The following is a 26,912-nucleotide window of genomic DNA, read 5'->3' as shown; positions in this document are numbered from 1 at the left end:
CTGACGGGACGGGCCGACTCTCAATCCTCCCGGATGATCGGACGTCGATCGCTTGGCTTTTCCCCACGGGGCATGTGCAGATGGATGTCTACAGTACAGTTGCATTCTTGTCTCTTTGCAATTGAAGAACAAAATGTATATAATTTGTTGATTATATACCATTATTTTTGACTTTTTTTTTCCGATATGGCATGCACAGTCTAGTTATTCATTCAATGCGAAAAACAAATGGAGACTTAAGTTCCTGAAAGGTTCACGATTTACCTGATGCTCTTCTGAACACTTATTGTAAAAGCAGAGGCGTTTGCAGTCAGCATCTATTCTTTGATGTCAAGGAAAACCATCTCAGGGGCATAGATGTAGCCCTTTTGGATGTTCAATTGCTCCCAGTCCTCAAGCTTGCTCCCTTTTCAGCAATGACAATGTTGACCTGTGCACACTGCTTCCTACAATACTACCCCACAGGAGGCCTTCTAACTTGCTCTACTCCGTATATCGAGAGTTTTATCTGAGAACTTTTTGGTGCAATGAAGTGAACAGGTAGCACCATACCTCTCTGCCTTGTTGCGTGCCCTTGGTTTCTGATCAATTGCCCCTCCCCTGCAAACCCAGTCAAGCCTTTCAGAAAAAAAAAACAATTCTCTTTGGTGAGTTGGCTATAACCTTTCCTCAATTCGTGATGTTGAGCAGGTCAGGGAGCGTCAAATTTCATCCAAGGAGGCTTGGTGCAGAGTCCAGATTCCCAAGTACTACAGTATTCCCAAAATCTTGAACTGCCCAGGACTCATATGTCTTCCTCCCAAGGTGAGTATAGCAAAGAGGAAATAGTTCTATCTGGTATCTAATCTCAACAAAAACACATTGTGTTCTAAGCTTCCAAGACCGAGCAATCGGCTCTGGGATGATGGATCACTCGGATTCCGACGAGCCGAGGGTCGAAGAGGCCACCGTAGGAGTTAAGGCCAATGTTCGCACTCTGCAGCTGCTCATCATCTCAGGCAAAGCCGCCCAAGAGAGGAGAAAAGCAGTGGTGGACGCAGAGCTCATGAGGAAGTTGGCAGAAACGGGAGAAAAGACAGGGAAGAAATGAGGAAGGTAACAGCGAAGAGAATAACTAGTTACTGAATGTTGCTATTGTTAGAATCAAAAATCCAAATCATCTGCGGTCGAAGCGACGGATTCGAACGTATCCTCGGTTTGGTGAATAAAACTACAGCATTTCGAGCTATCCAGAAATAATTTATCGAGCTAGTGGTTCATGTCATTCGTGGCTTTGCAACTCAACGGTAACTGAAGGTAGAATCGCCATTAAAACCAGGAAATGTTCGGCCACTTCCGGGATCTGCCAACGAATCGCCATAACGGTGATCATCCGTAGACTTGTGGTATCAAGGATTCACCAGGGATTTGACCACTGTATGCAGCGCTTCTGGCTTTGAATATGAACGGAGTCATGCGACTTCCGAAAATGACTCCGGCACCGAAACCACCAGAAAGTCCAGTTTCCATCGAGTTCTTCCTCACTCGATAAAAAAATATACATTCCCGGCTCAAGGTGGTGGCCACCTACAGTTGCACTTCTCGACAGTGGGAAAAAGAAGTTGTTGAGTCCGTAGGCTTTGATAATTTTCGTGCGTCCTGCACATCGAGACATATTCACAAAGTTCTAACAACACGACTGTTAGACATCAGTGACTGTACTTCTTGATTGTACAGGACATACCTCGTTGTAGAGACCCAACTTCTCCAGGAACGGACGTACAACGTCCACTTGACTAGGATCACGACAACGCCATCTACGGTTTTTTTCCACTTCGAACATCTTTGCGGTTCGAAGACACATTGCCACATTGTTCAAATATTCCTTGGCATCGCAATGGATTGATCTAGGGGGTTGGGTTGCACCCTTCTGAGCATTTGGGTTTGCAGCGATTGGCTTGACTATTATTATACCTGCTGTCCGCGGGTTCATCGATATATCGATTGTTGACTCGATATAAAACCCTTCCTGTAATGTCTCCTCCATCTGCACACCTCTTATGGCACGCAGAGAATTTCCACAAAGGGGAATATAAATCCCTCGTTCTCCGACATTCACAGTCGTGGATACCTCAAAGTAGAACACACGCCAGTTCCAGTTCTATCTTAAAGATCAGTCTCAAGTTCCGAAGAAGGTCAGGACACGTAGTTGTATATCTGGGACTGGCAAATGCCTCAACAATTGACCCATATGTTCCGTCAATAGATCTCCTCCATAAACCTTGTTCAAACCTTCCGATGCGAGGATTTTTGCCAGGCTTGCGGGTTTTAACTCGGGAATCATCCCTTTTATCTTGAGACGAATATCCTCTGCGGGCGACGGGAGCTTCTTCGGATTCATTTTTCAACAGGCTATTCGGATGTAAGATCGCTTCTGAAATGATCACGAAAGAGCCCTGCAACCCTGAGTCGACAGTGTTCCACGTTTCCACCGCATGCTAAGAGGGACCCTTTTTTCCAGAAATGCTTCGAATACGGCCTTGACAAATGCCCCTCATTTCACGTTTTCCTTCTAATCATGCCACCTGCTGTCCCAAAACCGTTGGGCAGCAAGCACAGCAAGCAGGTGGACCCTAGACGTTAAGTAGAAACACACACACACACACAGCAAGCAGGTGGGCTGCGAAGTCCGATTCTGCCACCTCCTCGTGGTGCAGCCTGGTAACATCACCTTCAGGTGATGGCTAAGAGCAGAGCGGCCAATGTAGGCTCTCAGTGAGCCCCCTGTCGAACCTCGCTCCAGGGCCTCGTTGCGTCGGTTGAACTGGATCGTGTCGAGCGTGACAAGCCAACGACAAAGAGAGCGGCCTTCATCGAACAGATTCTGACGCTTCTCAACACGTCATGGACAAAAGACTGACTGAACGAACTGCCTGGCGACGTCTCTACGGCGGCGGCCACACCGAGGCATCGGGCCTCCGGGCCCTAAGGGAGGCGACCACTACCTCCCCACGAAAGATACCACGATCGATGCTCGTCGAGGATTTTCTCCCTCCACGGAGGGTTTTTCCTCTACGCCGACTCATCACATGGACTTGGAGGATGGTGGCTACTCCGGGGAACTGCAACACCGCGGGATAAGGAACCCGGGACATGGGCTGGATCGGGGAGAATTCCGGCATTGCGCAAGAATATAGTCAAACCCCGTAAAATTCGTGACGGTGCAACGAGTACATGGGTATTTGCGTGAGACAGAGTCTACTGGAAAGCTAGTTGAAGCTCATGGTCATATTTTTTTCTTGTAGCGAGCTTGCAAGCCACGAACTCTCCCGCATCCTTGTCCCAGAAAAATGGCATAACTCTCGGGAAGTCATCAGAGTCCCCCTCGTCAAATTTTGGTCGAATCCGGTCGAAAAACAGCTTGAAAAGACCTGTAGGACTAAAGAGAGCCAGGGTATACCAAAATGCGCCCGTCTCCCATGCGTTGTTCATGACATTTGATAGATGTGGCATGGTTGAGTCTGAGAACTCTGGACGGTCGTATCTCTGCGTCTCTTCCGCAGTCAAAATGGCCATCAGCTCCGTCCTAACCGCATCAAATTCCTCTGGCACGATCACATCCGCGGCCTTATTCGTCAGCCAATGAGGCGGTTGAACCATCTCGATGGGTCGAGAACAAGCCCATTCAAGATCTACCAGACAAGTGATATGCCAATCGTCATCCACAAAGATATTGCTCTGATGCAGGTTTGTCAGCGACATAACGAATGGACCGCGGCGAAGTTCTTGTTGGAAGAACAATGGAAATATCGTTCGCATCGCAGCATGGGCGGCCATTTGACAGGCACAATCCGTTACATCGTTCACCGCGTTGGGCTGATACCGGAGGCGGTTATCATGAACGCCAAGCAGATCTACCACGTACGAGTCAACGGTCGAGTACGTGCAGTCGCGAGGGATATCTGTTGGGATTTTCTCATTTTCTAGATTTTGCAGCTCAAATCTAAGCGGTCGGTTGGTCAAGGATAGATATCCGTTATTGTCGATGATGAAGAAGCCGATTCGCGGCAGGGGAATCCGGCTGATACTGAGCAGGATCCGAGAGAGGTCGCGAAAGAAGTTGTTGCGCAACCTGCTCTCTTGATGTTTGCCGAGCCATGTCTCTGAAAGCATCGTGCTCTGGGTTTTTTTTGATACACTCGATTAACATGTAACCGGTGCCCTGCACACCATCTTGCGACGCCGATTTTTTAAGCTGGTGACGGACATAGCTTGAAGGCACCGGATAGCCGAGCCAGGACAGCAACCGACGACGAAGAAATTGATAGCACCGAGAAAACAATGGCAGGTTTTCAAGACGGGTAAACTATTTGGCAGGTTAGCTCACAACTTTACCAATGTTACTTTGAATCGAGATTGATCAACAGTTTCACCAGTCGACATGGCAAAGCCATATAGACGTGAAATCGGCACATCAGGACAATTCTCTTGAAGCCAGGTATACGTCCCGGTCTCACATCGGATCTTCTCATCCCCATTCCCAGGACGAAAATCTTCGCCCACATGATATGGAAGTGGGAATCGGAGAATGACGCGCTGTCCCGCTTCTTGTCTATTCTTCCAGTGTCCTATGGTGACGGGGATGCAGACATTGATGCTGCCACAGATCCATTCCGTTACCTCTGCCACAAGACACGCCTCTGATGATCTCAGCCCCAGATGGTGAGCCACCACAGCCTTCATCCACTCCCGTTGGCCATGGAGGTGGGTGAAGAAGTTGATCATCTGGTCATAATAGCCCGGTCGGTGAAGGACGTTGACCTCCCGTTCTTTGGCATCGTAGTATAGGTATCTAGAAGTAGTAAGTACTACTTTGTGCTGAGGATGGACCAAGATCTGTTCTGAATTCAGATTTGGTTCTTTTATTTGACCTTGGATATTGAGGAAGTTCGCAAGTACTCGTCCTCCACGCTACTATGAACATACAGGTTTCCAAAGTGAATTACTGGTTGGCCTTGTTATTGATTCTGAGCGAGGGAAATTGATCAGCAAGCCCAACTTTAGATGTTCGATGCCAATGAAGTTTACCACCGAGAGTTCTCCGAAAGTTAGAAGTTATAACGCAAACTAACAGTTATTACCAGTAATAATGGTTATACGGCCTACACCTTACGATCAGGAGGTGCTCGGGCCAGACTTTTTCATCGCTGTGATATCAACCTGTTTCGCTGCTACTGGAGAGATTGCTGGATCACATCACCAATTCAGGGCGAGTTCGATTCAAACGAAAGAGATGTTTCCGTCTAACTCATCACACAAGAAAACGCTCGCAATCAACACACTGTAATTAAGTCCCGAATGTACGGAGTAGGCATCACTTTGAACGAGCAGATGGCTATCGCTACACGTTCGGTTTCTTTACAGAGCCAGTTCGTGGTCAATAATGTTGGAGTTACGCCACTCGGTTGTAGTATAGTACATCATCGCATAGCATCCTTCGCGATCCCGCTGGTTTGGTGATATTGAGTTTCCAACTCTCAGCAGTCAATTTGCGGGATTGTTCACCGGCCAAGCCCCTTTTTTCTCCACCGTCATCGGAGCGAAGACCATGATCTTTTTTTTTTTTTCCTTTGCTCTCCAAAGGCATCGTTGTTCGATGATCGTGAACCTTTAGAACTATCACCCGGCCTTCGCTTTTGGTTCGATTGTCCGGCTCGGCCGATTAGGTACAATCTGCTTCGCGTGTGAATCCTCTTACCAACCAGCAATTCGGTCGCTGCGTAATCTCTTTTGATCCACAGAAAGATTTATTCGGTCATCGACCATGTCTTCGCCCTCGAGCAGCGCGGGAAAGCGGAAGCGGAGCTCGTCACATCTCGAGACCCAGGATACCGGGTCCCGAGCAGCCGCCGTGGATCTTCCGCAGCCGTCATCACGCGATGCGTCCGGGGAAGAAGGCGACGAGTCGACCACGACCTTGGAGACGTCGGTAGGGAAACAGAAAAAGAGCGCAGCGGCCATTGAAAACGAATCGAACAGCAACGTGCCGCCCTCGAAGCGTCCGCGCACGCGCCTGGCGACCAGTGGCGAACGGGACGCTTCATCCGCCGACAATGACGCAGCGAAGGAGGATCCCGGAGAGCCCTCTGAAACCACTGAATCAAGCGCCGATATCGAGTCTCGCACGAAGCGTCGCGAATCCGACGAAATCACCCGCGACGACAAGGAGAATAGGCTGGGGTTTATGTATCCACCGCTGCGAGCTGGTCTCAAGGATCCGGTTGGCTACCACACGAACCCTCCGCCAAAGGGTCGACCTGTTCGCGTGTATGCGGATGGCGTGTTCGATTTGTTTCACTTGGGGTAGGTCTGACTTGATAGTTAATGAATGGATTCATCTGACTGGGAATGGTTTGACAGACACATGCGCCAGCTTGAGCAGGCCAAGAAAGCCTTCCCGGAAGTTTACCTGATCGTCGGCGTTACGGGAGACGAGGAAACACACAAGCGGAAAGGCCTCACGGTGCTATCGGGCGCCGAGCGTGCAGAGACTGTGCGTCACTGCCGATGGGTGGACGAAGTCATTCCCAATTGCCCCTGGGTGGTGACGCCCGAGTTTCTGGAGAAACATAAGATTGACTACGTCGCCCACGACGATATCCCGTACAAAGCGGAAGAAGGGGATGATATTTATGCCCCGATCAAGGCCCAGGGCAAATTCCTGGTCACTCAGCGGACCGAAGGCGTCAGCACAACAGGGATTATCACCAAGTAAGTGACAGTCATACGGGGATGATCCATCTAGCTAACAGAGATGTGCGTCGCCAGGATCGTCCGTGACTACGACAAGTACATCGCCCGACAGTTCCAGCGGGGCGCTTCGCGCCAGGAGCTCAACGTGTCTTGGCTCAAGAAGAATGAGCTGGAGCTCAAACGGCACATGGCCGAGCTGCGCGACAGCATCCGGAACAACTGGAGCATGACCGGTCAGGAACTGACCCGGGAATTCCGACAGTTCTGGAGCAACAGCCGGTCGAACAGCCCGGCCCGCAGCTTGCGCAATGGTCATTCCGACGCAACCAGTCCTACATCAGGCACGTCTAAGAGTCGTCTGTCCCAGGTTGACAGTTCAAATCGGCCGGACAGCCCCGGTCCGTCGAACCGCAACGAAGACTTCGCGACGGGATACACCCTGGGGTTGATTGGGGGTGTTCGATCATGGGTTCGTCTCATTTTTTTTTTCCCTTTGTTCTTTGGCACTTGCTAACATTTTCTTTTACCCAAGATGGCACGCACCCGCACGCCGCATCAAAGTCGGCCGACATCGCCAATGGCGAGCGACGAGGACCGTGAGCAGTAACTATCATCAGGGGCATACTCTCCTCCCTTGAGGTAGTATTCGTCCTCACATTTGTTGCGTAGGTGTTCCTCTCAAACTAATCTTTCATTTCTTCTGGGGTTATGTCCCTTCACTCGGTTTCATCATTCATTTCGGGATACGGTGCATGGCGCTTCTGTTTATGGCTAGAAAGTAGAATGATACAGTGGAAAAGAAAAACGAAAGGAAAAGCTCCGAATACATAGCCGAATCTGCCACTAGTTATCAATAGAATTAGAGATTGGACTGTTACATCAACTGTTGTGAAAGTGTACATATGGTTCTATATTGCCGGAGTACTGCTCACTCTATCAGAGTGGATGATGCTCGTATCTTCCAAAGAATTCAATCCAAACAAGGGCCAACTTCATGGAACATCAGATTCCCATTCCCTTTGCCATAAAAAGGTAAACAGTACGTTCTAGCCATAAGATACAACACCGCGCCGTATGACAGAAAACCAAATCATGCTCGAACCTCTTCGCTCCGCTCCTGCGTCCGCTGTTGTTGTCCGCTGCGCCCACCCTTGCCCCGTTGTCCTCGCTGAGCTGACTCCGATTCGCCCCCGCCCAGCGTCAGCTGTGCTGTGGCCAGTCTGTTGGAAAGCTCCATCTGAGTTCGGATGGTGTTGGCCAGGTAAGATACAACAAGAACGTCTTGGATGTGGTTGTTGCTGTTCTTCGTTAGTGGATTCCTTCCTGAACGATGGTAGAAATGGAATGGAAACGTACAAATCTCGCTCGATATCGGACGGGTCGACCTTGGGTGCAAGCGCAAGCGTGTTGAGGAGGAATTGGCCAAGGGCCGTAGATGGCTGTGCCTCCTCGTCCAAAACCGCCTCGACGTATCGGGAGACTCGGTCAATCATGCCCAGGACGTCCTCGATGGCACGCTCCAACGTCTCGATGTCAGAGAAGATGTCGGTTGTGCGGTTCTCCGCGTCGCGCGCATTGGCAATGGCCTCCAACCCACTGCGTTCCGCCTCGCCATAACGGATCTCGTGCGGCACAGGAATGAACGCCGCGCTGTCTGCTGTGCGCTCGGAGGTGACGCCGACGGGCGCCGAGATGTACGCCCGCGTCTCAATGTCCTTGCCCGGCTCCGTTGACACCGTCAGATGCACCGCCGGGTGCGGCCAGGTCCCGTCGCCATGGCCGTGCCCATTGTAGAAATTCTGGATCAAGGCCGAAAACGTGTTCAACTCCGACGACGTCGCGTACCAGCCCACCAGCACTTCCCGCGGATTCGCCTTCAGGTGCAGCGCCAGCATCTGCTTCTGGTACTCCATGTCCACCTCGACCTGATCCGTCGTCTCCGTGTGCCCGACCGCGAAGCTGTTGCGAATCTCAACCTCCGTCCCATCCTCCGACCGCGTTCCCAGCAGGGTTCCAATCACTCGGTCCTGGTCGGCATTTCGGCGCAGGGAGTGGTCCAAAATTGAGAAAATGGCCTGCCCGTCGTCAGCCTGCCGGTACTTGCTCGGTTCTCCCCGGGTAAGATTCAAGTCCGGCCACTTACCTGAGGGTGAATCACAACGTTCAGAGGGGCGGTCGTTGGTGCAGACCCCACCGTCCCAGGCACCGGGGGCCGCGCCAGGTGAAGAAATGGATCGGTCTGAGCCATGCTGGGCAATATAATTCAAGCAGAGACAACGTCCGCTTCTTGGGCTGGTCGAAACGGACGATTCGGCCTCCAAATCTCTGTTCCGATGGGGTGTGGCTCTCGATCCCGCCAGTCGCAAATTGTGTGTGCGCCAAAGACGGAAATTTCGCGCTAAGATAAGATAAGCCGATAAGATAAGCCCCAAGGTCAATTTTGCGTCGAGAGGTAAAAAAAAAAAGAAACACAGCAGTACGGAGAAGACAAGAGCATCAATTTACGGCAAAATGGCTCCTCGGCGAGGCTCCTCAAAGAAGACAAAAGGAAAATCCGGCTCTCGGGCAAATGCAGGCAATCACTTCGCAACCTCACGTGTGGAGGACATAAGGTTGGTTCTGCCTGTGGCGGCTCTGAGCATCATGCTGATTTTTCTTCCCGCAGAGACGACGCATCCGTTCAGCAGGAACAACTTGATGGCATTGAAGATGGCACCGAGCCGCAGGAGGAGCCTTTGAGTGATGTGGGAGCGGACAGTGACGAGGAGGATCAGCAACAGCCCAACGGTCGCCCTTACAATGAGCTCCTGGAGCTCCTCAATGCCGATCCCGCACCGGCGCGCAAGAAACGGAAACTGGGTCATGACTCAAGAGAGGAGGATGTCGAGGCGGTGACCGAGGAAGTGCCGGAATCGACGGATATGGACGTCTTGGAGCGGCAGGAGGCGTCCGAAGATGAGGACGCTGGGTCTGACCGCGGCGAGTCCGATTCAGATGAAGAGGATGGTAAGCTAAATTACTGGCTCGACTTTACGATGGCTTTATATACTGACAAGACTCAAGAGTCTGATCCGTTTGAAACCCATTTCGCGCGCCCCGATGAAACCGTTTTGTCTCGAAAGGTCGCATTGGTTTCCGAAGACAAGTGGCGTCAGATCAAGAAGCCTCTTACGGATGGGACGAGGCTCACATGTGGCATTCCCAATACCGAGGATGAAGACGGCGCTTTGCCTCCCGCCGTGCGGAGTACGGGCAAGCTCAAGGTGCGCTGCCACGTCTGACCAAAGACAAGTCACTTCGCTAATGCCCGGAACAGTTGAAAAAGAAGCTGGTCGGGCCTGCGTCCGAATTGATACCGTCATTCGATGGTATTACTCAGGAGGCCGTCGCAGGTCTTGTTTTCAACTACCGTGATGTTCTTCTTGGCACGCGGACCTTGGACAATGCAACAGAGCTAAGACATATGCTCTGCTTGCATCTTCTCAATCATGTACTGAAAACCCGAGACCGAGTCCTCAAGAACAACGCGCGCCTCTCCAAGGAGTCGGGTGATGATATAGAATTACGAGATCAAGGATTCACGCGACCCAAGATCCTTGTCATTCTTCCAACGCGCCAGGCGTGCGCTCGGTTTGTCGAGGACATTACCAAGCTGTATCAGCCGGAGCAGCAAGAAAACAAGAAGCGGTTCCTTGAAGAATACACAGAAGCCATCGATCCCTCGTGGGAAAATAAGCCAGACGATTTCAAGGCCCTGTTTGGCGGCAACGACGATGACATGTTCCGGTTGGGACTGAAAATCACACGAAAAACCGTCAAATACTACGCGCAATTCTACAACTCGGACATCATCATTGCCAGTCCACTGGGTCTGCGGACTGTGATGGATAAGGAAGAGTTCGTCTATCACTCCCCCGTTTTTTTGCCTTCCGCAGGAGCTGATTGTCTTCCAGCAAGAAGAAACGTGATCATGACTTTCTCTCCTCGATTGAGGTTACGATTGTCGATCATGCGGATGCTTTGCTGATGCAGAACTGGGACCATGTAGAGTATATCTTCAGTCACCTCAACCTACAACCGAAAGAGGCCCATGGATGCGACTTTAGCCGCGTTCGTTCATGGTATCTCGACAACCAGGCACGGTACCTGCGTCAGACCATCATCACGGCGTCTTTCGTCACTCCGGAAATGAACTCGCTGTTCTCTTCGCACATGCACAACATCGCCGGCAAGACCAAGGTCATGCCTACCTACGGCGGCGCCATCACCGAAATCAATCTCCCCATGTCCGTGAAGCAGACCTTTTCACGGTTCGACTCGATGGTCCCCGTGAAGGATCCGGACGCACGATTCAAGTATTTCACAACGGCCATCGTCCCGATGCTCTCTCGTATCATTGCCGGGAAGGGCCAAGGAAACGCTGCCGGCGTGTTGATCTTCATCCCCTCGTACCTCGACTTTGTGCGCGTGCGTAACTTCTTCGCCACATCACCTCAGGCTACCCACATCTCGTTCGGTGCCATCTCCGAGTACACGGAGGTCAAGGAAATGACACGAGCGCGCAGTCATTTCCTCACAGGACGACACGCCGTGCTGCTCTACACCGAGCGCGCTCATCACTTCCGTCGGTACAGGATCCGCGGCACCAAGCGCGTCATCATGTACGGTCTCCCTGAGAATCCTGTCTTCTTCCGCGAAATCGTCGAGTTCCTTGGCTTGGATCCCGGCCGATTGGCGGAGGCGGCTGAGGGGGGCGTCCGGGCGATGTTCTCCAAATGGGATGCACTGAAGTTGGAGCGGATCGTTGGGAGCCAGCGAGTGGGGAGTATGCTGCGTGATCGAGGTGGCGATACTTTCAACTTCGTATAGACGAAATGCATCGTTGTATATAGTGTTTCTCACTTATGTTCATGTATAGGCTTGCGGTTACCTCCTCGATTGATGTCATTGATGAGCTACTATCTCCTATATCTACCAGCTTTATGTTATTCAATCATCAAGCTCCAGATGTCCGCTGATCAAGGCATGTCCTATATACTCCATTCTCCGTTTGAGTTCTACTCTGCTGGTCCGAAAAACCCATCCTCCGTACGGAGTTAACCATGACTCTATATACAACATGCGCATGTGGATTAATAATCATATCCCTATGCCCGTCCAATTCGGATTTAAGATTGTACGCCGGCTCACGGAGACGGGTGTTGTTAGGTCAATCATGCCCTGTGTATCTTTTAACGAACCTTACCTCGAAAACAAGACGATTCGACCATCCAGGAACGGTTTGATTGACAAAATGATTTGATGATACTATTAATTTCTTCATACTATACCTACAGTATACTGTAGACGCAAAATATAGCTTCCTACTTACTTGAGAAATCTGCATTTGAATGACAAGCTTTTGCAGGACACAATGTGGATGAAGCAGGCCAAGCCCAAGCTAAGGGTTGTGCAGGCGAAGACTCGAATGCCGATCCATGAAAAGGGACGTTGGTTGCCCAGTTTGGTAGTAAGTCGACTTCATCAACCGCCCAAAGTCATTCAGTTGTTCGGCAATGTTTGCAGTCCACAATCCATTATTACGAAGTATTTTGTCCGGGAGCCTTGGTAGACGGTGGTCACCTTGACGGTGTCGTCAGCAGCTTGGTGGTTTGCTACAATTGAGTTCAGTATCAATATAAGTTTGATGTGAGCTACAATTTCAGGGTTCTGAGTTCTAATTCAATATTGGCACATGTAAGGACCGGAGACTTCGAGAATATCGTCTGCATTTTGTAAACTGATATGGATCGACGTACAATAGACTCATGTTGATGTATCTCTCATTCTCTTATGAAACCCGCCATCTATACTCTACATTCCATACTCCGTACTCTATCTGAAATGCTCACTGCTGCCCTTGCCATGAAACAAAACATTCCAACAGATCAAGACTGCTCCCACAAATGCCGTGTTCAGACAGTAGCAGCCAACGATAATCAATCGCAACTAAGCGTTGACCTTCTGCTGGACTGCCTTAAAGACTTCGTCGAAATGATACTCATTCCACCTCACAATAGGCTTCAAACCTGCAAACTTCCAGATCCCATTGACCTTCCGGTAATAGTGCTCAATGACTGCATGACAGTGACCCTTCACTTTCACTTCTTTCAGATCTGGCCCAGTGTAGGCTTGATGCGCAGCTCGTATCTGGTGATGCCCGGTGACTTCAGTGTCGGAAACGCGCTCGTACCAGCTCTGGCCGAGAAAATGCTGCGTCTTTAGCGTATCGGCGCCCAAGAAGTCTGGGCTGGAGACCATGCCCAGATATTCTTCCGCGTCCATCGCTTCCCATCGCTGGAGGCCTATCTCCGAGTAGTCGATCTATTTTGCAAGTTGGTGGTCAATTCATGACACGCCAGGCAATTGTGAGGCTTACAGTAACGGTTGGAGTAAGGATCCTCCTCAGTCGATCCCAGTCCTGCGTTCTATTAACATAATAGTTCCATTGTTTGCCGCAAAGAGGCGACCCTGTACCTTTGTATCATAGCTCTCCGCCCATTCAAAGGAGAGTCGGGATAGTTCAAGGTAATCTAGTAAGGACTTTGTCAGACACAGTCTTTGTAGAATTATCAAATCAACATGCCCTTGAAATCGATGTCGGATGCAGGCATCTTCACCTCGAGATTCGGAGCGTCGCAGTTCGAAGTAGCAATGGTTGCAGTTTGAGAAAATGGCTTTTCTGGCAGCGTAATGAAGCGAGGTGATTTAGGCTCATGTTAATTCAAATCGCTGGAATTGATCACTTGGAAGCTGTTTATTTATCACATCTCCTCCCGTACCTCCATTCTTCTTCCCTGAATCCCATAACTCCGGACGGAGATAGAATATTATCTTCTCCGGTACCTACGGAGTTACTTACGGGTACTCCGTACTTTCAACTCTCATTACTACTTACTAATGTTTCCCTCACCGCCGTAATAAACACGCTTGGCAGATCCCAACCCGTGGATGAATTCTTCGCCCATACTACGGATCTCATACCATCTTCAAAGTTGCACTAAGGAACTATTGCCATCGTTTGTAGAAGCCCTAAAGATGCCTCAGGCAACATCGAACTGCCCTATCGGGTTTGACAGTCTGACAGATCCAATAAGCTACGCTAAACTGGATCTGGTTAGGTACCTTACCTAGTAGCCTACCGTAGTACATAGTTAGGTCTTCATCGTAACCCCAGCCTAAGCCCGAATTGGCAGCTTGGGACGTGATCCATGTCCAGATTCTGACGAGGTTCTTCAGCGCTAAAGTTATCAGATGGCCCTGATTGATCGTCGCTGCACGAAAAAAAAATAAAATTCTGCAAGAGTTGCAAACCGCCACTTCCAAACGTTCCCTTGTGATTGTAATGATTGTGCTGTAAAAGGCTCTTCTTTCGAGTGAGAGATTCGACGTCAGCAGTTTGATTCTCGGCAAGGGTTGATCTTGATTGCATATTCTATTACCTACTGTCTCCGCGTTGGTCTAGGGCTGGGGCACTTCTGTCGTCATCGTTGTCATCAAACTCGGCTATCCCTCCGACAAGCTACCCTGTGTTGTTAGCCGGTGATTTTTCAGTAAACAATACGGAGTACTTGGTTGTTGGAGGCTTGCTCGCATATCCACTTCTTCCTAGTACTATTTAAACTGCATTAGCCCGGAATGACATTGTCTCGTGAATCACCATTGCCTGAAGCCCGACCAGTTCATCCAGAGGCATCGGAACGTCCGGACGTCGATGTCGATGCATCCAGCTCTTCGCCAACGAGAGGTCCCACACACAATGATAGCTCAGGACCTGGTACGACAAAACCGAGTGCGGATGAATCACGTCCTCTCCTCGATGCCGAGTCCGCAATTGCGACGAGACCTTCCGCGGACGACTCTCCCTCAAACGCCATGTTGCATGCAGACAATGTGCCACAACCAAATTCGTTTCAACAGTCCGACTTGCGGTCACCCTCGCCGATACCTCCAGGGCCGGAGCCGTATCTGCCGCTCCCGCGGCCGAAACGATCGTTGAGGCAGAGGTTCCGTATCGCTTGGCTGGCAACCAAGGGAATGATCCTGGTCATTCTCTCCCAGTTTTTCGGGGCTACAATGAACGTGATGGCTCAGATTTTGGAGAAGGACGGCGCGCATGGCAAAGGCATGCATCCGTTCCAGGTAAGACACCACACTTGGAAGCTGGACTGATCGTTGCCGTGCCACTGACGATTTGTAGATTCTGTTTGCGCGCATGTTCATCACAGTGATTGCAAGCTACTTGTATATGTGGTATGCCAAGGTGCCGGAGCCGTTTGGTACGCCAGAGGTGCGGTGGCTTTTGATCGCTCGTGCGGTTGGCGGGTTTTTTGGCGTGTTTGGCATGTATTATTCGTTGCTGTACATGCCTCTGGCGGAGGCAACGGTGATTACCTTCCTGGCACCCATCGTAGCATGCTACGCGTGCTCATTTTTCATGCCCGATGAGAAATTCACTCGGAAACAGCAACTGGCCGCGGCGGTTTCCTTACTGGGCGTGGTGTTGATTGCCCGGCCATTTGCATCTTCGAAACAAAGCGGACCCGAACCGGGAATCGAAGCGATGCCAGACACCATAGGAAACTGCACAATGGTATTTGCGGAGATCCCCGAGAAGGGCACTGAATCGAGCTCAGCGTATCGGCGTCTCATAGGCGTTGCCTTTGCCCTCCTTGGTGTCTTTGGCGCTGCTTGCGCATATACCACAATCCGGGCCATCGGGAAGCGAGCCCACGCCCTGGTCAGCGTGACATACTTCTCGGTGTATACGACACTAGTATCCGTGGTCGCGATGCTGGCCATCCCCTCCGTGTCGTTCCGGCTGCCGGGCAACTGGATGGAATGGGGATTGTTGCTGGGGCTGGGCGTAAGCGGCTTCGCGCTGCAATATCTGATGACGGCGGGACTGGCGTACCGGCCGCCGACGGGGCAGCAAGGCAGCGGCACCCGTGCGACGTCTATGGTGTATACCCAGATGCTGTTTGCGCTGTTCTACGACCGGGTAGTGATGCATAGCTCGTTGTCGCTGCTGAGTTGGGCGGGCTCGATCCTCATCCTGGGCAGTGCGATCTACGTGGCCGTTGTACGGGAAGGTCGCAAAGGAACGCGAGTCGAGGAAAGCCACGACGAGGATGGTCGTACTACGACGCCGGCTCGGAAGGACGTGCTCGGCGAGTCGCGGGACCCCGAGGAGGAGCAGGGATTACTGGCTGAGGAGGAATCCATAGACGTGGAGATGGGTGATGATGCTGGGCCGTCATCGCGATAGAATGAGAGACTGGCAAAGAGTGCATATGATTCATGATCCTGTTTGATGATAAGAAAGCATGTTGCATTATACCCATACCCGTTTTGGATTTGTTGATAGAATGACGACATGATAGACGGACGAAGGATCAGAAAAACCGGCCATCTGGCCAAACTACGACGACATGATTTCTTGCCACACAGTTCACAGAGCTGTGCTCGAACATGTCGACCGTAACGATGGATCACCCGGTGGACTTTCAGAACAGACGCATTTCGGGCCCACATACCATCGCAGACCCGCAGTGGTCGAGTGGTCAAACACTGCGTCGATGGTGTAACGGTCTGCATGCAAGCCTTCCAAGCTTGAGATCCGGGTTCGACTCCCGGTCGACGCACTCAATTTTTTTTCCTTCTTAGTATCCGTACTTGTCCGTTCCGGCTTGGCGGACCTCGTACGCGGTACGGAGTACAACCCCGTCGAAATTCGAAATACATTTCCGAAGTATGGTATTACCGGTTGGGCCGGTATCGGAGCAGAGGACGGTGAAATCGGAGTGACGGCCCACAAGGAGGTGAAGAAATTTCACGGTAGTACTTGAAGGGAAGAACCTTGGGATATATTCTAAGGCAAGGCGAACCTCAGGTCATTAACACCTATCGCCTGGGTGCGACAATGGGAACGTGCAATGGCACTGGCAAGCTTGCGCAAGTATTATACGCGGGTGACTGGATGCAAGACTTCGGGAAGGCCCCTAAAGGTCATGGGATACGGCATCTGGGTATGAATCCAACAAGGCTGTGTTTGGAACACAGAATTCGAACAACATGTTGGATGACCGAGAAGTGGCCAATAGATACTACCTTCCCCGCATCAGTACGCCGCGAGGACGGCTGACTGCCACTGCACCCAAATCTATCATGAAAGGGGCGTTTGTTCCTTTCGATGGAGTTGAACCTAGCGACGATGACGCCAGTGACGAAGGAAGCGGTGATGAAACCACCAATAATGAGAAGAAGAAACGGAAGCAATCGTGGACGCCACCAAGGCGGTCGAAGAAGAGGAAGCTGGAGTGTGCGGCATGCCGAGGCAGAACGCACAAGACAGAAAACTGCTACTACCTGTTCCCGGATGAGGCGCCCAGTGACTTCCGAGTCAACGAGAGAGTCAAGAAGGAAGTCGAGAAGCGACTGAAGTCCGACAAGAAGTTGCGGTAAGAAGTGGAGAGGCTGAAGCGCCGCAAGGGAAAAGCTACGGGAAGCGGGCAACATTGACTAGCCGACCAACCCAGAAAGTCTCAGGGAAAAGTGATCATTTTCAGTGCAGCCATTTTCCATGTCACCAATCACCCGCAACAACGCTCGGCAATATTGAATTCCGGAGCGATAATGCACCTCTTCAATGCTGAGAACGATTTGTGAACTTCCGGAATGCAAGCAAAGGAGACAGTGCTATTGCGGGGGATCGCCGGCTGCCAATACGCGGTTAAGGGGACGTCAAGATTGCGGACGCCTGCCCGAATGGAAAGGAAGGGTTCTTGAAGCTCACCAGCGTGGGATACTGCAAAGAATTACCCACGAATTTTGTTTCCCTGGTGCAGTTGATGGACCAAGGCATTAGCTGGGATAGGTGCCAACACAAACAGGACAGACCCGACTGAGAACTGACAAGGGCGAAATCTTGTGCATTTTGCTCGGCAGTATGATCAATTTGTACTAGAAGATGTGCCGGAGGACGACAAGAACCCCCATGAGACTGCATTCATATGTTATTACGGGCGACACAAGCATAACAACTGGACGAAGAGAAAACCCAGCCGCGTGAATGCAGAAACCTGGCACCTGAGGCTAGGACACCGGGACCGGATGTGCTTGAACACCTGGTTGAAGGAGTAGTGGGAGCCAGGGTGAAGGGAGTACCGACAACCAAATGCGATGCCTGCGCAATGGCCAAGATGAAAAGGCAAATTCGTCGCACACCTCGAGACCTGGCAATATACCGGGTGGGGGGAAAGATGGCGGTTGACTTCCACGACTTCCCAGAGGACAAAGACGGCTACTCAAGAGTGCTTCTAATCACCGATCGCATCTCACAAATGATGTGGGACTACTACCTGGATGATCGACGATCCGACTCGATAGTCACCGCACAAAAACACCTGCAAATCCTCGAGAGGCAATACGGCATACGAGTGAAGGCCATGGAATGTGACAACGAAATCTACCAGCGGAGGAAGACGGTGAGGAATACCTCGAGGACCTGGGGATCGAGCTGGAGCCTTCAGCCGCCTACACGCAGTCTCAGGACGGAGCGGCAGAACGCTCGGGGGGTGTGTTCAGGGAGAAAATCAACGCAACGAGGAAGAGCGCAAACCTCCCGGAAGCATTGTGGATGGAGATAGGCAAGGCGGCGATATACCTCCTGAACAGGACTCCAAGGTACGGGCTGAGATGGAGAATGCCATACGAAGTGCTTCACACACGACCAGGACAAGAACCACGACGCTCAGACGTCGCGCACTTACGCGTGTATGGGTGTAAGGCCTACGCCATGACGACCGAGGCCATGAAGAAAGAGAAACGCCTCCAACGATTCAACCCCAAAGCCTGGATCGGGTACCTTGTCGGATACAGATCGTCCAACATCTATCGCATTTGGGTACCAGACGAGAAGAGAAGTGATATCGACGCGAGACGTGATCTTCGATGAGGACGCAAGGTTCGACGGGAAACTCGAAACAATGAAGGACGACGTCAAGGAGAGAACCCTTGAAGAAGTCGGAGCCCTTCTACGCAAGATAGAAATCCCGCAAAACCAGGAAGAATCCATGGAGATAGAACAGGAGCAAGGAACCCAGTGGACTTCCTGGAACGAGGACGACTGGGTTCCCGACTGCGACGCCGAGGAAGAGGGACGAATTGATGTTGAGAAGGCTGACCTAACAGATCGGCAGTTACCAACAGCACCCGCCCTCTCCGCCGGATGCCTTGTTGGCAGCTTCCATGTATGGATCCGCCGTCGTTGCTGACCCCCGAGTAGGGACTGCAGATACTGAAAAACGGAAAGGGAGGGCGGCGCCGTGCGGGAGTCTCCCTGCGTGGAGCGCTACGCGCATAGGACCAAAGACTCCCCAAATCCGGCCAAACCCCCCCCCCAAAACCCGGAGACGTGCGTGCACCGACTCAGTGCGGGCTATCCGGAACCCAAAACCTGACACCTGCTCTATGGAACCAATCAACTTGGAGAAAGCCCGAGGAAGACCTCGCCAGGGAGGAAACCTCGAGAGCAGGAGGTAGCACTGCGGAGGAATGGAGAGGGGCCTTCTATGCGGGGGTGGCCCGAGGTTCAACCCTCACGAAAAGCCCAGTGGAAAGAAGGCTTGTTTGGCGACTCGCCAGACAGAGGGCTCACAAGATGAACGGTGGCATATCACCAAAGAAGAAACCCAGAGACGGTGGAAGGCCAATAAAGTCATCCACAGGCGGGAGTTGATCCTCCACACGTTTCTCGTCGCTGCATTATTTGATCGTCATACACACACATCCCTGCTGTATGTATTGTACATTTCAGTGCTCTGCCACTCCGACATTACTAGGCTCGTAGCAGTGGGTTATCGCACATCACCTCTCCTTTCTTTCGCGGAGAACGTCATGGAGTCGGGGCACCGATATAAGCCCAAAGGCGCAACTGTATTGCAATGGGAACCGCCAACGGACATTTGGTGATTGGGAACAGGTAAGTACCTAAATACTACCTAGGTAGGTACCTTGTAACTTTATAGGTTATCTAAAACTCAATGAAAGGGTTCGGAGGATGTTGGAAGCGGCAGAAGTAATCTGCAGAATTCCTGTAGGAAGGACCTGCTTTTATAAATGTTCAGAAAGTGCCTTGGGAAGGTGCTATCAAATGCATCAAACTCACTGCATTTGGGGGCAGACAGGCTTGAAGTGACGGTTGTTGTCTTGGAAAGCCAACCCTCGGAACAATCCATTGGTCTGTATCGGGAAAAAATACTGGGTAATGAGGATTTGCTGTGAAGGTGATCAAAGGCATGATCAAGGGGATGCGGTCACGGAATGGCGTAAATGCATACCACACATCTCTGTATTCCGTTGACGTATGAACATTCTGTCCATCTCAGATTTACCCGGTCCTGAGCCATATGAACACCCCATGCAGAAACAATGAACCCCCAAACGCCGTATCATGCAAAAAGAAAGCTATAGTACAGTGCCATAATCCCATTCCCCTTGACCAAGTAAATCAAGTCGCTCCCGTCTTGCGCTTCTTTGTCACTGTATCCTCAGTTGCATCTGATCCTCGTCTGGCGGCTCGTTTGCCTTTGGCCTTTCCGGTTTTCTTACCCCCATCCTCCGGCTGCTCCGCCTCCTGGCCCGCAGCCGTCTCCTTGAGCGAGGTGAGTTTGTCGTCGTTCTGATCAAACACCTTGCGCGCTTCCTTGAGCTCGCGCTCCATGCGCAATAGCTCCTGCACACGGCCCAGCTTGTTCGGATCCCGGCGCAGCGCGAAGCGGAAGTCATCCACCTTGATCTTCTGCCGTCGCGCGTAGCTCGCGTAGGCTGCTGCTGTGTGGCACATTTCGAGAATGAAGTCCGTCACGATCTCATCCAGCACACGTACGGTCTCTGGGAGTGGTTCTGCAGGGAAAGGATGGGTGGGGGTTGGATCACCATAGGCCATAAGAAGAAGCCGCACTGCCGACACTCTTGTTTAGTGCAAAATGGAAAGTAAAACAAGACACGCGAGAGGTAGACACGTACTGTCGGCGGCAAAGTTCATCTGCCCCTTGTGCCTTGCGGCACGCGCGCGCGGCTCCGTCATGTTGGATAAGCGGCTAGCGTAACGAGAGCCTTTTCGTCAAGGATCACAGCGTTCAATTTTGAATAGAATTCTCGTTATCAGCTCGGGGTCCGTAGTTTTTCTTTGTCAAAGAATCTTAAGACCTAGGCCTGCCTGGTCATCGATGATTCCGGGTTTAGCTTGAGCTGCCTTAGGCATTCATCCTGCTATTGCTGTCCACTACTGAATGACCAGTCGAAGCCAGTGCCGGCCACTGTGCGATCGGAAGATATGGAGCCAAGACGATGATCAAGTTTATTGTCCTGGCCGCGTTGTCGTCGACTCGTCGCAGAATCCCAGAAGGCTCAGGCCAAGAAGCATTCAGCAGTTGGCATTCATCACTTCAGCGTAGGCTTAACCGTATATGGTTAGCATTTTATCGTACGGATCTTTTTTTTCTTGGCATGATATCGAGAATCCTCCGTAGGTTACTCCGTACAGTCCGTACAGGATAACCTATGTAACAGCCCGGTAAGCTACCCTCCTCCCTTCTCCCTGATGACGGAGTATATCGTTTCCTACGGAGTAAGGAGTACTCGTATATGAAGTCATAAACTGACCCCCTCGATACTCTATATTCTTATTGTCAAAGAATGTACTCCGTACAGTCTCTCTAAAATTACTCGGAAACGGATAACTATGATAGCTTCTCGAACGATTTCTTGATGCTGTAATCTCGCGGTACAGAGATATGTCTATTGCTCATCTGGTGTCTATTTATATTCTCATACGAGCAAGTCTATCGCAAATCATGCAGGTCACCCCTGAACACTGGTCGCCCGCGCAGCAAGCGCCTCCCTCTCATCAAACGTCAAGTCGCTCTTCGCCTCCTTGATCCGGACAAACAGAGTCACGATGACGAGCCCCAAACCGGCCAGTCCCACCTCATACCAGAAGACGGCCTTGTAACTTTGCCTTGGACCAAGATGGCCCGTCTCGGTGTGTACCACGTCCGCAAAGCCCAGCATCACCGCAATCCCCATGTGGAGCGTGCAGTTGATCAGCGCGCCGGCCAGGCCCTGTTTTGCCTTGGGCATGTTCGTCGTGATGAAGATGTTGGTCAGATTGAATGAGATGTCGATGCCGATGGTCCCGCAAATCATGGCCGGGAACACAAAGGCCCAGTAATTACCACCGAGCGGGACGACGGCGAAGAAAAGGCCTGATCCGACGTATCCGAGGCAGGAGATAATCAACAGGACTGTGCCAGAGACGCGATGGAAAATGAGCCCGCCGACACAGGAAAGGACGAGACCACCTACGGCCATGGGAACCGTCCAGGCGACCATTTGGATAGGGGTGGCTCCCATGAAGTCGGACATGCTGGGATTAGTTAGTAGGCGCGCGGGGTAAGGAGAGATGGTAACGGTAAGTGGGAAAATGACGTACTATAAGACCGCGTAGAGCAGGAATACGCCCAAACTGCCGTACAGGAAGAGCAGGGCGATGATAAGCGGCTTCATGTACCTGATGGCAAAGATATCCCCCGGCAGCAGCGGGTTCTGCACCACCCACCCTTCCACATAGGTCAGGGCTCCCAGAAGCAACACCCCGAGCACAAAGCAGACGGGAATATAGGGGGTGCGCCATCCCTGCGGGGCATACGAACTTTCGGCGATCGCAAAGACGAACAGGACGGCGCCGGACACGGACAATGCGCAGCCGGGCCAGTCCATGGTTGCCCCGTTGCCCCGTGTCTCTTTAAAATCCCGCGGGATATAGAATATTGACGACAACGTCGTGATGGCAGAGAGGATGGCGCCGATGAAAAAGTACCACCGCCACGAGAGGTACTGGCTGCAGAGGCCCGAGAAGAAGATGCCGATGAAGAAGCCGAGCGCCGCACAGGCGCCGTAAATGCTGAAGACAAAGTTTTTGCGCGGGCCGGGTCGGTAGGTTTTTCCCAGAATCATGACGCCCGACGGGAGAAACGCCGCGAGACCGAGACCTTGGAGGGCTCGGAAGACGACGAGTATAAGCCAAGACTGCGAGGCGCCGCAGAGAATCGACGAGACAGTCAACCATGCGGCTCCGGCGATGTAAACTGCGTAGCCGCCAAACATGTCCGTGAGGCGGCCGAAGGTCAGCAAGGTTGACGTCACGGCCAGCGAGAGCGATGTGGATGGCCAAATCGCGGATGCGGGAGGAAAGTCCAGTTTGTCAATCAACTCCGGAAGAAGGACACTGGACCCTGAGATGTAGTACTCCTGGAAAGGTCCGGATATTAGCATTGCCTCGGCTCGTTTCCAGGAGGCTGTCAGAACCTACCGCCAGAATCTGCGACATGATGATTGAGAAGCAGAAGGCGACCTCCGGCCATGCACCGGAGAAGGACGGTGGTCGCTCACGGCCGAGCCGCTCGAGCGACAATTCATCCAGGCCTCCATCAATCTCCCTCGGTGACGAGCCCTCCTCCGGTTTTTGGCGAAAGGCCATCGTTTGGCGACAGTCGGTGGAAGTGGGCAGCGGCCACAGTCCATGCTCCTGATGCGTCCAGAAACCCGGGTCGCAGGCGTTATATAGAGTAGTGTGTGGTGAGGGCGGGTTTACGTTTTGTAATGCCAATACAAACCGCCGTGCTCCCCGAACTTTTCTTTATACAGAAGTTGATCGGAGGAGCCCAGCGATATGTTCCGGGCTTGGCTCTACTCCGTAGCCGGTCGCTAAAAGGAGCTCTGTTAGAAAGGGCCAAGCGGTGTTAAGATTTGATTCGGTCCGAGCTCTTCTCACTGATTCCATCCAGAACCTGACGTCGGTGCCAGTAACCATTAACTAGTTAAACCGCATTAGGAAGTTCGTTGGAGTGGGGCTCCCGGTTAGATAAGCAACCAGTCTTGGGTCGACCGGCCCATGTCGAAGATTCAGTCATTCGTCCCGATAGGATCGAGGTTGGTACGTCGCCAATAGTCTTGGAGAATGCGGGAAGCATTGAAGACATTGCAGCATTTGGTGTGCTGCCAGAGCCGGTCGAGGGCTTGGATTAGCAGAGCGCGCTGTTGCGGGGAGCGGCACTCGAGACCGGCCACAGTGATGGGCCAGAGGGTGCACTTGAGCAGATCTCCATGCTGCAGTGCGGTGATGATACCGATGAGTTCGGAGACGGTGTCATCTTGGCCCGTTTGTGTGCGCTCCACGGCATCAAGGATCCGCCGCCCGTAGAGAATGCAGCCGAGTTGATAGGCTCGGGCCAACTTTGTCAGGCCGTCGGTGTCGTGGACTACCGATTCTTGTGGCAGGGCGGACGCCCACGCGCAGCAGTCAAAGTCCCTCACGGCCTTGAGAACCGACACAAGGTCCTCCGGCCGAGGCTGCTGCTCCGGCATGACTGGATTAGCAATCATATCCCGCTGCTGTGAGAACCACTGCACGGCGGTCGAAATGAACTCGGGACAGCCTAGGAAGGACTCCTCGACGATGTCTTCCAGGAGCTTGGATGATTCGTCGATGAACGGCGACTTGGACAGCAGGTCCGGCCGAACAAAAGTGGCACCGAGGGATTCAATCCTAACCGCGGTTAGCACCGTTGAGTTCTCCGGGTGAAAGAAAACATACAGATGAATCTGTTTGATAATAAACTTGCGTACTCGCTCGACGGTGCGGCCAGGGCCATGACTGGGAGTCAGCGCCATCAGGGTCTTTGCGCCTTCCAAGTGGTAATTCCATTGGTCACAACCGGACTCGAGGAGATCCAGGAAAACGAGCAAGAAGACAGTCGCAACGGTGGCATCCTGGTACGAGTCCTGGGTTCTGATAGACCGTGACAAGCCCCGGAGGGCACGGTATTTGAATTGGAGCGCTTCCCGGTCAATGGTCGAAACCGGTGACCCAGGCGTGCCATTGACCACAGACTGCTCGTCGTTCGCCCGGTGTCGAGCAGCTAGCGCCAGTATGGCGTCTAACAGAACCGGGTCGCTCAAGGCAAGGGGGATGAGGCGTCGAAAGGGATTGCTCTCACTGTCGTAGACAATAAAGAGCCAACAGATGCGGTGATTGTCTGCCACGGTCAGGACGCGCCCTTGGAACGGGATGGGGGCTTCTTGCAGTAATCCAAGTAATACCGAGCAGATGGAGGTAATTTTGCCAGCCGCTCATCGGCGATTGACGCTGGGATGCTTGTCGGTAGCCCTGCAGGCCTGGCCAGTGCCGTGGACTCTTTTTCGCCCTTCGATTAGCGAGTCGAGCGCCATGTCAATCGCACCAACGGGAGCGGACGAGACTCGATTGTCCTGGTGCGATCGCCCTCGCATAGCTCCGCGGATGGCGACGCCCTGCACCCACCGGATCGGCCGTTTCTCTAGACATTTCAACCCGGCCTTTTCGCATTTCCGGCATGGGATCTGCGACCGATCGCACTGGATGCGACGTCGGCGGCAAGTATAGCAGGCCTCCTGCATGGGGAGAAATAGGAAGAGTCCGGGGTTGTTGACGAGATGGTGCCGGGGTGTGGATCATTCAAGTTACTTCGTCATGCGAGATGCATTTGTCATTTGTACGACAGTCTGTAGGACAAGCCTCCAAAGTCCCAGAACTATAACTCCCTTACATACTAACTCGTGAAAGGGTCCAGATTCCAGAACCGGGATTGGGGCGTAACGGAATGCACTTGTAAAGTTATTGCCACGAATTACGGGTTATTTCCACGAGGACCAATCGATGTGTTGGTTGAGGACTACGAGTAGTATGAACAGAGTAACCTTCCGGACTTTTCATCTTGTTTTTGAACGTAGAGTCGTATTGTTTCGAACATCGAACACTGAAACTTTCAAGCTACTCCGTACAGGTACGGAGTATACAAGGATTTACCTGTTAACCAACTCTCAAAATCGCAACCCAACAACTTGGTTTCAGTGTTTCACAGATTTGTTTTTTTTTTTTTTTTTTTTCTAAATCGCATTCTGTGCGAGACTGCGAGTTGGATAGCCCAGTTATCTGTGTGTCGACTCGCGATTCCTCAAGTCAACGAACCGCCATGGATGGAGAATTGATTCGAGATCATAGGTACAGGACTTCCTCTCCAGACCAATCTAAAGTTCCTAGACGTACTCGTACGCGTTTGGCAAGCCGGGGCTGAGCTTGCCGCATTTCAATTGCCACGAGACTGGCTTGATCCCTGGGCCTGAGTCACGAATCGGTCTGAAAGGATTGCTTGAGGACAACATCTTCGTTTCCGCAGAGATTCCGTCCATCAGCTGAGATTTTCCTGCTAGAAATCGCTGGTGAAACGAAAGCTTGCGGAAAGACCACCGCCACCACCCATGGACAACGATGACTTCGCTCGGCCGGGGGCATTGATAGATAGAGGTACTTAGCACCGCCGTGGAACATTGTCATTTGTCGGCTTTCTTTGTACCAAATAGCCTTGCGTCCAGGATGTCATTCTGAATTATAACAAACTACCTAGTTAGTACCTATCGCGGATTCAGAGAACGCCGAATCGAGGTACCAACTGTTGTTGCAGAATTCCACCCACAGATCACTCCGTACGAGTGATATGACATCAAACCTTGGATAGGCGGAAAAGAGCCTGTCGGCTTTGGATTCGACACATGGCGCCTTCTATGTAGAAGCATTGGCACTCAAGGTCGTTCTAGGCTTCTAGCGTATCAAGCCAAGAGAGATCGAGCCAGCGGAACAAAAATGACCACCATGCAGTATCAAGGTTAGCTTTCATACTTCCTCTGCAGCTTTATCCCTAACCTCTGCTCTGCGCTGACTCGTGCTTTATTTGAACGATTTCAACGATTAGTAATACCTAACTGATAGCCATCACTTGACGGTTTGTCAACAATGAATGTCGAGACTCGACGCCGAGAAGACTTGTTCAGATGCCATCGTTGCCATCATGGTCATATTCTGAGATACCAGCCATGATCAAAGATCTCGTCGTTCGCAAGATAATCAGGAATCATGGCCTCGAGCCAGAGGGATTATTTTAGTTGGAACTTGGCGGTGGCTGAAGTTTAGGTAGCTCCGCCGCACTCCGAATCGGGCAAGATGGCATCTCCGCATGTGGACCGTCCTTCCGGCATTCGCC

General features: G+C 51.8%; 13 protein-coding genes and 1 non-coding gene across 14 annotated transcripts; 7 read left to right on the top strand and 7 right to left on the bottom strand.

The window, feature by feature from the left end:
* Positions 1 to 788: 788 nt before the first annotated feature.
* Positions 789 to 1,090, top strand: VTN31DRAFT_6656 (uncharacterized protein; the record flags this gene model as incomplete). The annotated part of the gene is made up of 2 exons (XM_069407290.1): positions 789 to 804; positions 882 to 1,090. The coding sequence occupies 2 exons, from the start codon at positions 789 to 791 to the stop codon at positions 1,088 to 1,090; spliced, it is 225 nt and encodes a 74-aa protein (XP_069258831.1).
* A 306-nt stretch (positions 1,091 to 1,396) lies between these two features.
* On the bottom strand, positions 1,397 to 1,972 carry VTN31DRAFT_6655 (uncharacterized protein; the record flags this gene model as incomplete). Its single annotated transcript, XM_069407289.1, has 2 exons — positions 1,397 to 1,666; positions 1,724 to 1,972. The coding sequence occupies 2 exons, from the start codon at positions 1,970 to 1,972 to the stop codon at positions 1,397 to 1,399; spliced, it is 519 nt and encodes a 172-aa protein (XP_069258830.1).
* Positions 1,973 to 3,237: 1,265 nt separating this feature from the next.
* On the bottom strand, positions 3,238 to 4,152 carry VTN31DRAFT_6654 (uncharacterized protein; the record flags this gene model as incomplete). Its single annotated transcript, XM_069407288.1, has 1 exon — positions 3,238 to 4,152. The coding sequence occupies one exon, from the start codon at positions 4,150 to 4,152 to the stop codon at positions 3,238 to 3,240; it is 915 nt and encodes a 304-aa protein (XP_069258829.1).
* A 1,651-nt stretch (positions 4,153 to 5,803) lies between these two features.
* VTN31DRAFT_6653 (uncharacterized protein) lies at positions 5,804 to 7,339 on the top strand (the record flags this gene model as incomplete). Its single annotated transcript, XM_069407287.1, has 4 exons — positions 5,804 to 6,342; positions 6,400 to 6,750; positions 6,808 to 7,201; positions 7,265 to 7,339. The coding sequence occupies 4 exons, from the start codon at positions 5,804 to 5,806 to the stop codon at positions 7,337 to 7,339; spliced, it is 1,359 nt and encodes a 452-aa protein (XP_069258828.1).
* A 483-nt stretch (positions 7,340 to 7,822) lies between these two features.
* Positions 7,823 to 8,980, bottom strand: VTN31DRAFT_6652 (uncharacterized protein; the record flags this gene model as incomplete). Its single annotated transcript, XM_069407286.1, has 3 exons — positions 7,823 to 8,030; positions 8,089 to 8,807; positions 8,876 to 8,980. The coding sequence occupies 3 exons, from the start codon at positions 8,978 to 8,980 to the stop codon at positions 7,823 to 7,825; spliced, it is 1,032 nt and encodes a 343-aa protein (XP_069258827.1).
* A 263-nt stretch (positions 8,981 to 9,243) lies between these two features.
* Positions 9,244 to 11,601, top strand: VTN31DRAFT_6651 (uncharacterized protein; the record flags this gene model as incomplete). The annotated part of the gene is made up of 5 exons (XM_069407285.1): positions 9,244 to 9,344; positions 9,398 to 9,738; positions 9,796 to 9,995; positions 10,049 to 10,629; positions 10,686 to 11,601. The coding sequence occupies 5 exons, from the start codon at positions 9,244 to 9,246 to the stop codon at positions 11,599 to 11,601; spliced, it is 2,139 nt and encodes a 712-aa protein (XP_069258826.1).
* A 1,119-nt stretch (positions 11,602 to 12,720) lies between these two features.
* VTN31DRAFT_6650 (uncharacterized protein) lies at positions 12,721 to 13,385 on the bottom strand (the record flags this gene model as incomplete). Its single annotated transcript, XM_069407284.1, has 4 exons — positions 12,721 to 13,095; positions 13,151 to 13,192; positions 13,249 to 13,304; positions 13,358 to 13,385. 4 exons carry the CDS (start codon positions 13,383 to 13,385, stop codon positions 12,721 to 12,723), a joined length of 501 nt encoding a protein of 166 aa, XP_069258825.1.
* Positions 13,386 to 14,409: 1,024 nt separating this feature from the next.
* VTN31DRAFT_6649 (uncharacterized protein) lies at positions 14,410 to 16,039 on the top strand (the record flags this gene model as incomplete). The annotated part of the gene is made up of 2 exons (XM_069407282.1): positions 14,410 to 14,913; positions 14,972 to 16,039. 2 exons carry the CDS (start codon positions 14,410 to 14,412, stop codon positions 16,037 to 16,039), a joined length of 1,572 nt encoding a protein of 523 aa, XP_069258824.1.
* Positions 16,040 to 16,202: 163 nt separating this feature from the next.
* Positions 16,203 to 16,619, top strand: VTN31DRAFT_6648 (uncharacterized protein; the record flags this gene model as incomplete). Its single annotated transcript, XM_069407281.1, has 2 exons — positions 16,203 to 16,325; positions 16,374 to 16,619. 2 exons carry the CDS (start codon positions 16,203 to 16,205, stop codon positions 16,617 to 16,619), a joined length of 369 nt encoding a protein of 122 aa, XP_069258823.1.
* On the top strand, positions 16,344 to 16,415 carry VTN31DRAFT_t69. The gene has a single exon. It is a non-coding gene; the product is annotated as a tRNA-Gly (tRNA).
* A 1,344-nt stretch (positions 16,620 to 17,963) lies between the features above and the next one.
* VTN31DRAFT_6647 (uncharacterized protein) lies at positions 17,964 to 18,419 on the top strand (the record flags this gene model as incomplete). The annotated part of the gene is made up of 1 exon (XM_069407280.1): positions 17,964 to 18,419. One exon carries the CDS (start codon positions 17,964 to 17,966, stop codon positions 18,417 to 18,419), a length of 456 nt encoding a protein of 151 aa, XP_069258822.1.
* A 1,862-nt stretch (positions 18,420 to 20,281) lies between these two features.
* VTN31DRAFT_6646 (uncharacterized protein) lies at positions 20,282 to 20,860 on the bottom strand (the record flags this gene model as incomplete). The annotated part of the gene is made up of 2 exons (XM_069407279.1): positions 20,282 to 20,733; positions 20,800 to 20,860. The coding sequence occupies 2 exons, from the start codon at positions 20,858 to 20,860 to the stop codon at positions 20,282 to 20,284; spliced, it is 513 nt and encodes a 170-aa protein (XP_069258821.1).
* A 776-nt stretch (positions 20,861 to 21,636) lies between these two features.
* On the bottom strand, positions 21,637 to 23,314 carry VTN31DRAFT_6645 (uncharacterized protein; the record flags this gene model as incomplete). The annotated part of the gene is made up of 3 exons (XM_069407278.1): positions 21,637 to 22,201; positions 22,268 to 23,085; positions 23,147 to 23,314. 3 exons carry the CDS (start codon positions 23,312 to 23,314, stop codon positions 21,637 to 21,639), a joined length of 1,551 nt encoding a protein of 516 aa, XP_069258820.1.
* A 425-nt stretch (positions 23,315 to 23,739) lies between these two features.
* Positions 23,740 to 24,507, bottom strand: VTN31DRAFT_6644 (uncharacterized protein; the record flags this gene model as incomplete). Its single annotated transcript, XM_069407277.1, has 2 exons — positions 23,740 to 24,382; positions 24,431 to 24,507. The coding sequence occupies 2 exons, from the start codon at positions 24,505 to 24,507 to the stop codon at positions 23,740 to 23,742; spliced, it is 720 nt and encodes a 239-aa protein (XP_069258819.1).
* Between the last annotated feature and the right edge of the window lie 2,405 nt (positions 24,508 to 26,912).

This window comes from Thermomyces dupontii (assembly GCF_041956625.1).
Source record: "Thermomyces dupontii strain NRRL 2155 unplaced genomic scaffold VTN31scaffold_7, whole genome shotgun sequence".
In the NCBI taxonomy this organism is placed as follows: domain Eukaryota; kingdom Fungi; phylum Ascomycota; class Eurotiomycetes; order Eurotiales; family Trichocomaceae; genus Thermomyces; species Thermomyces dupontii.
Note: the sequence above shows the minus strand (reverse complement) of the source record. Positions and strands in the feature narration are given on the sequence as shown.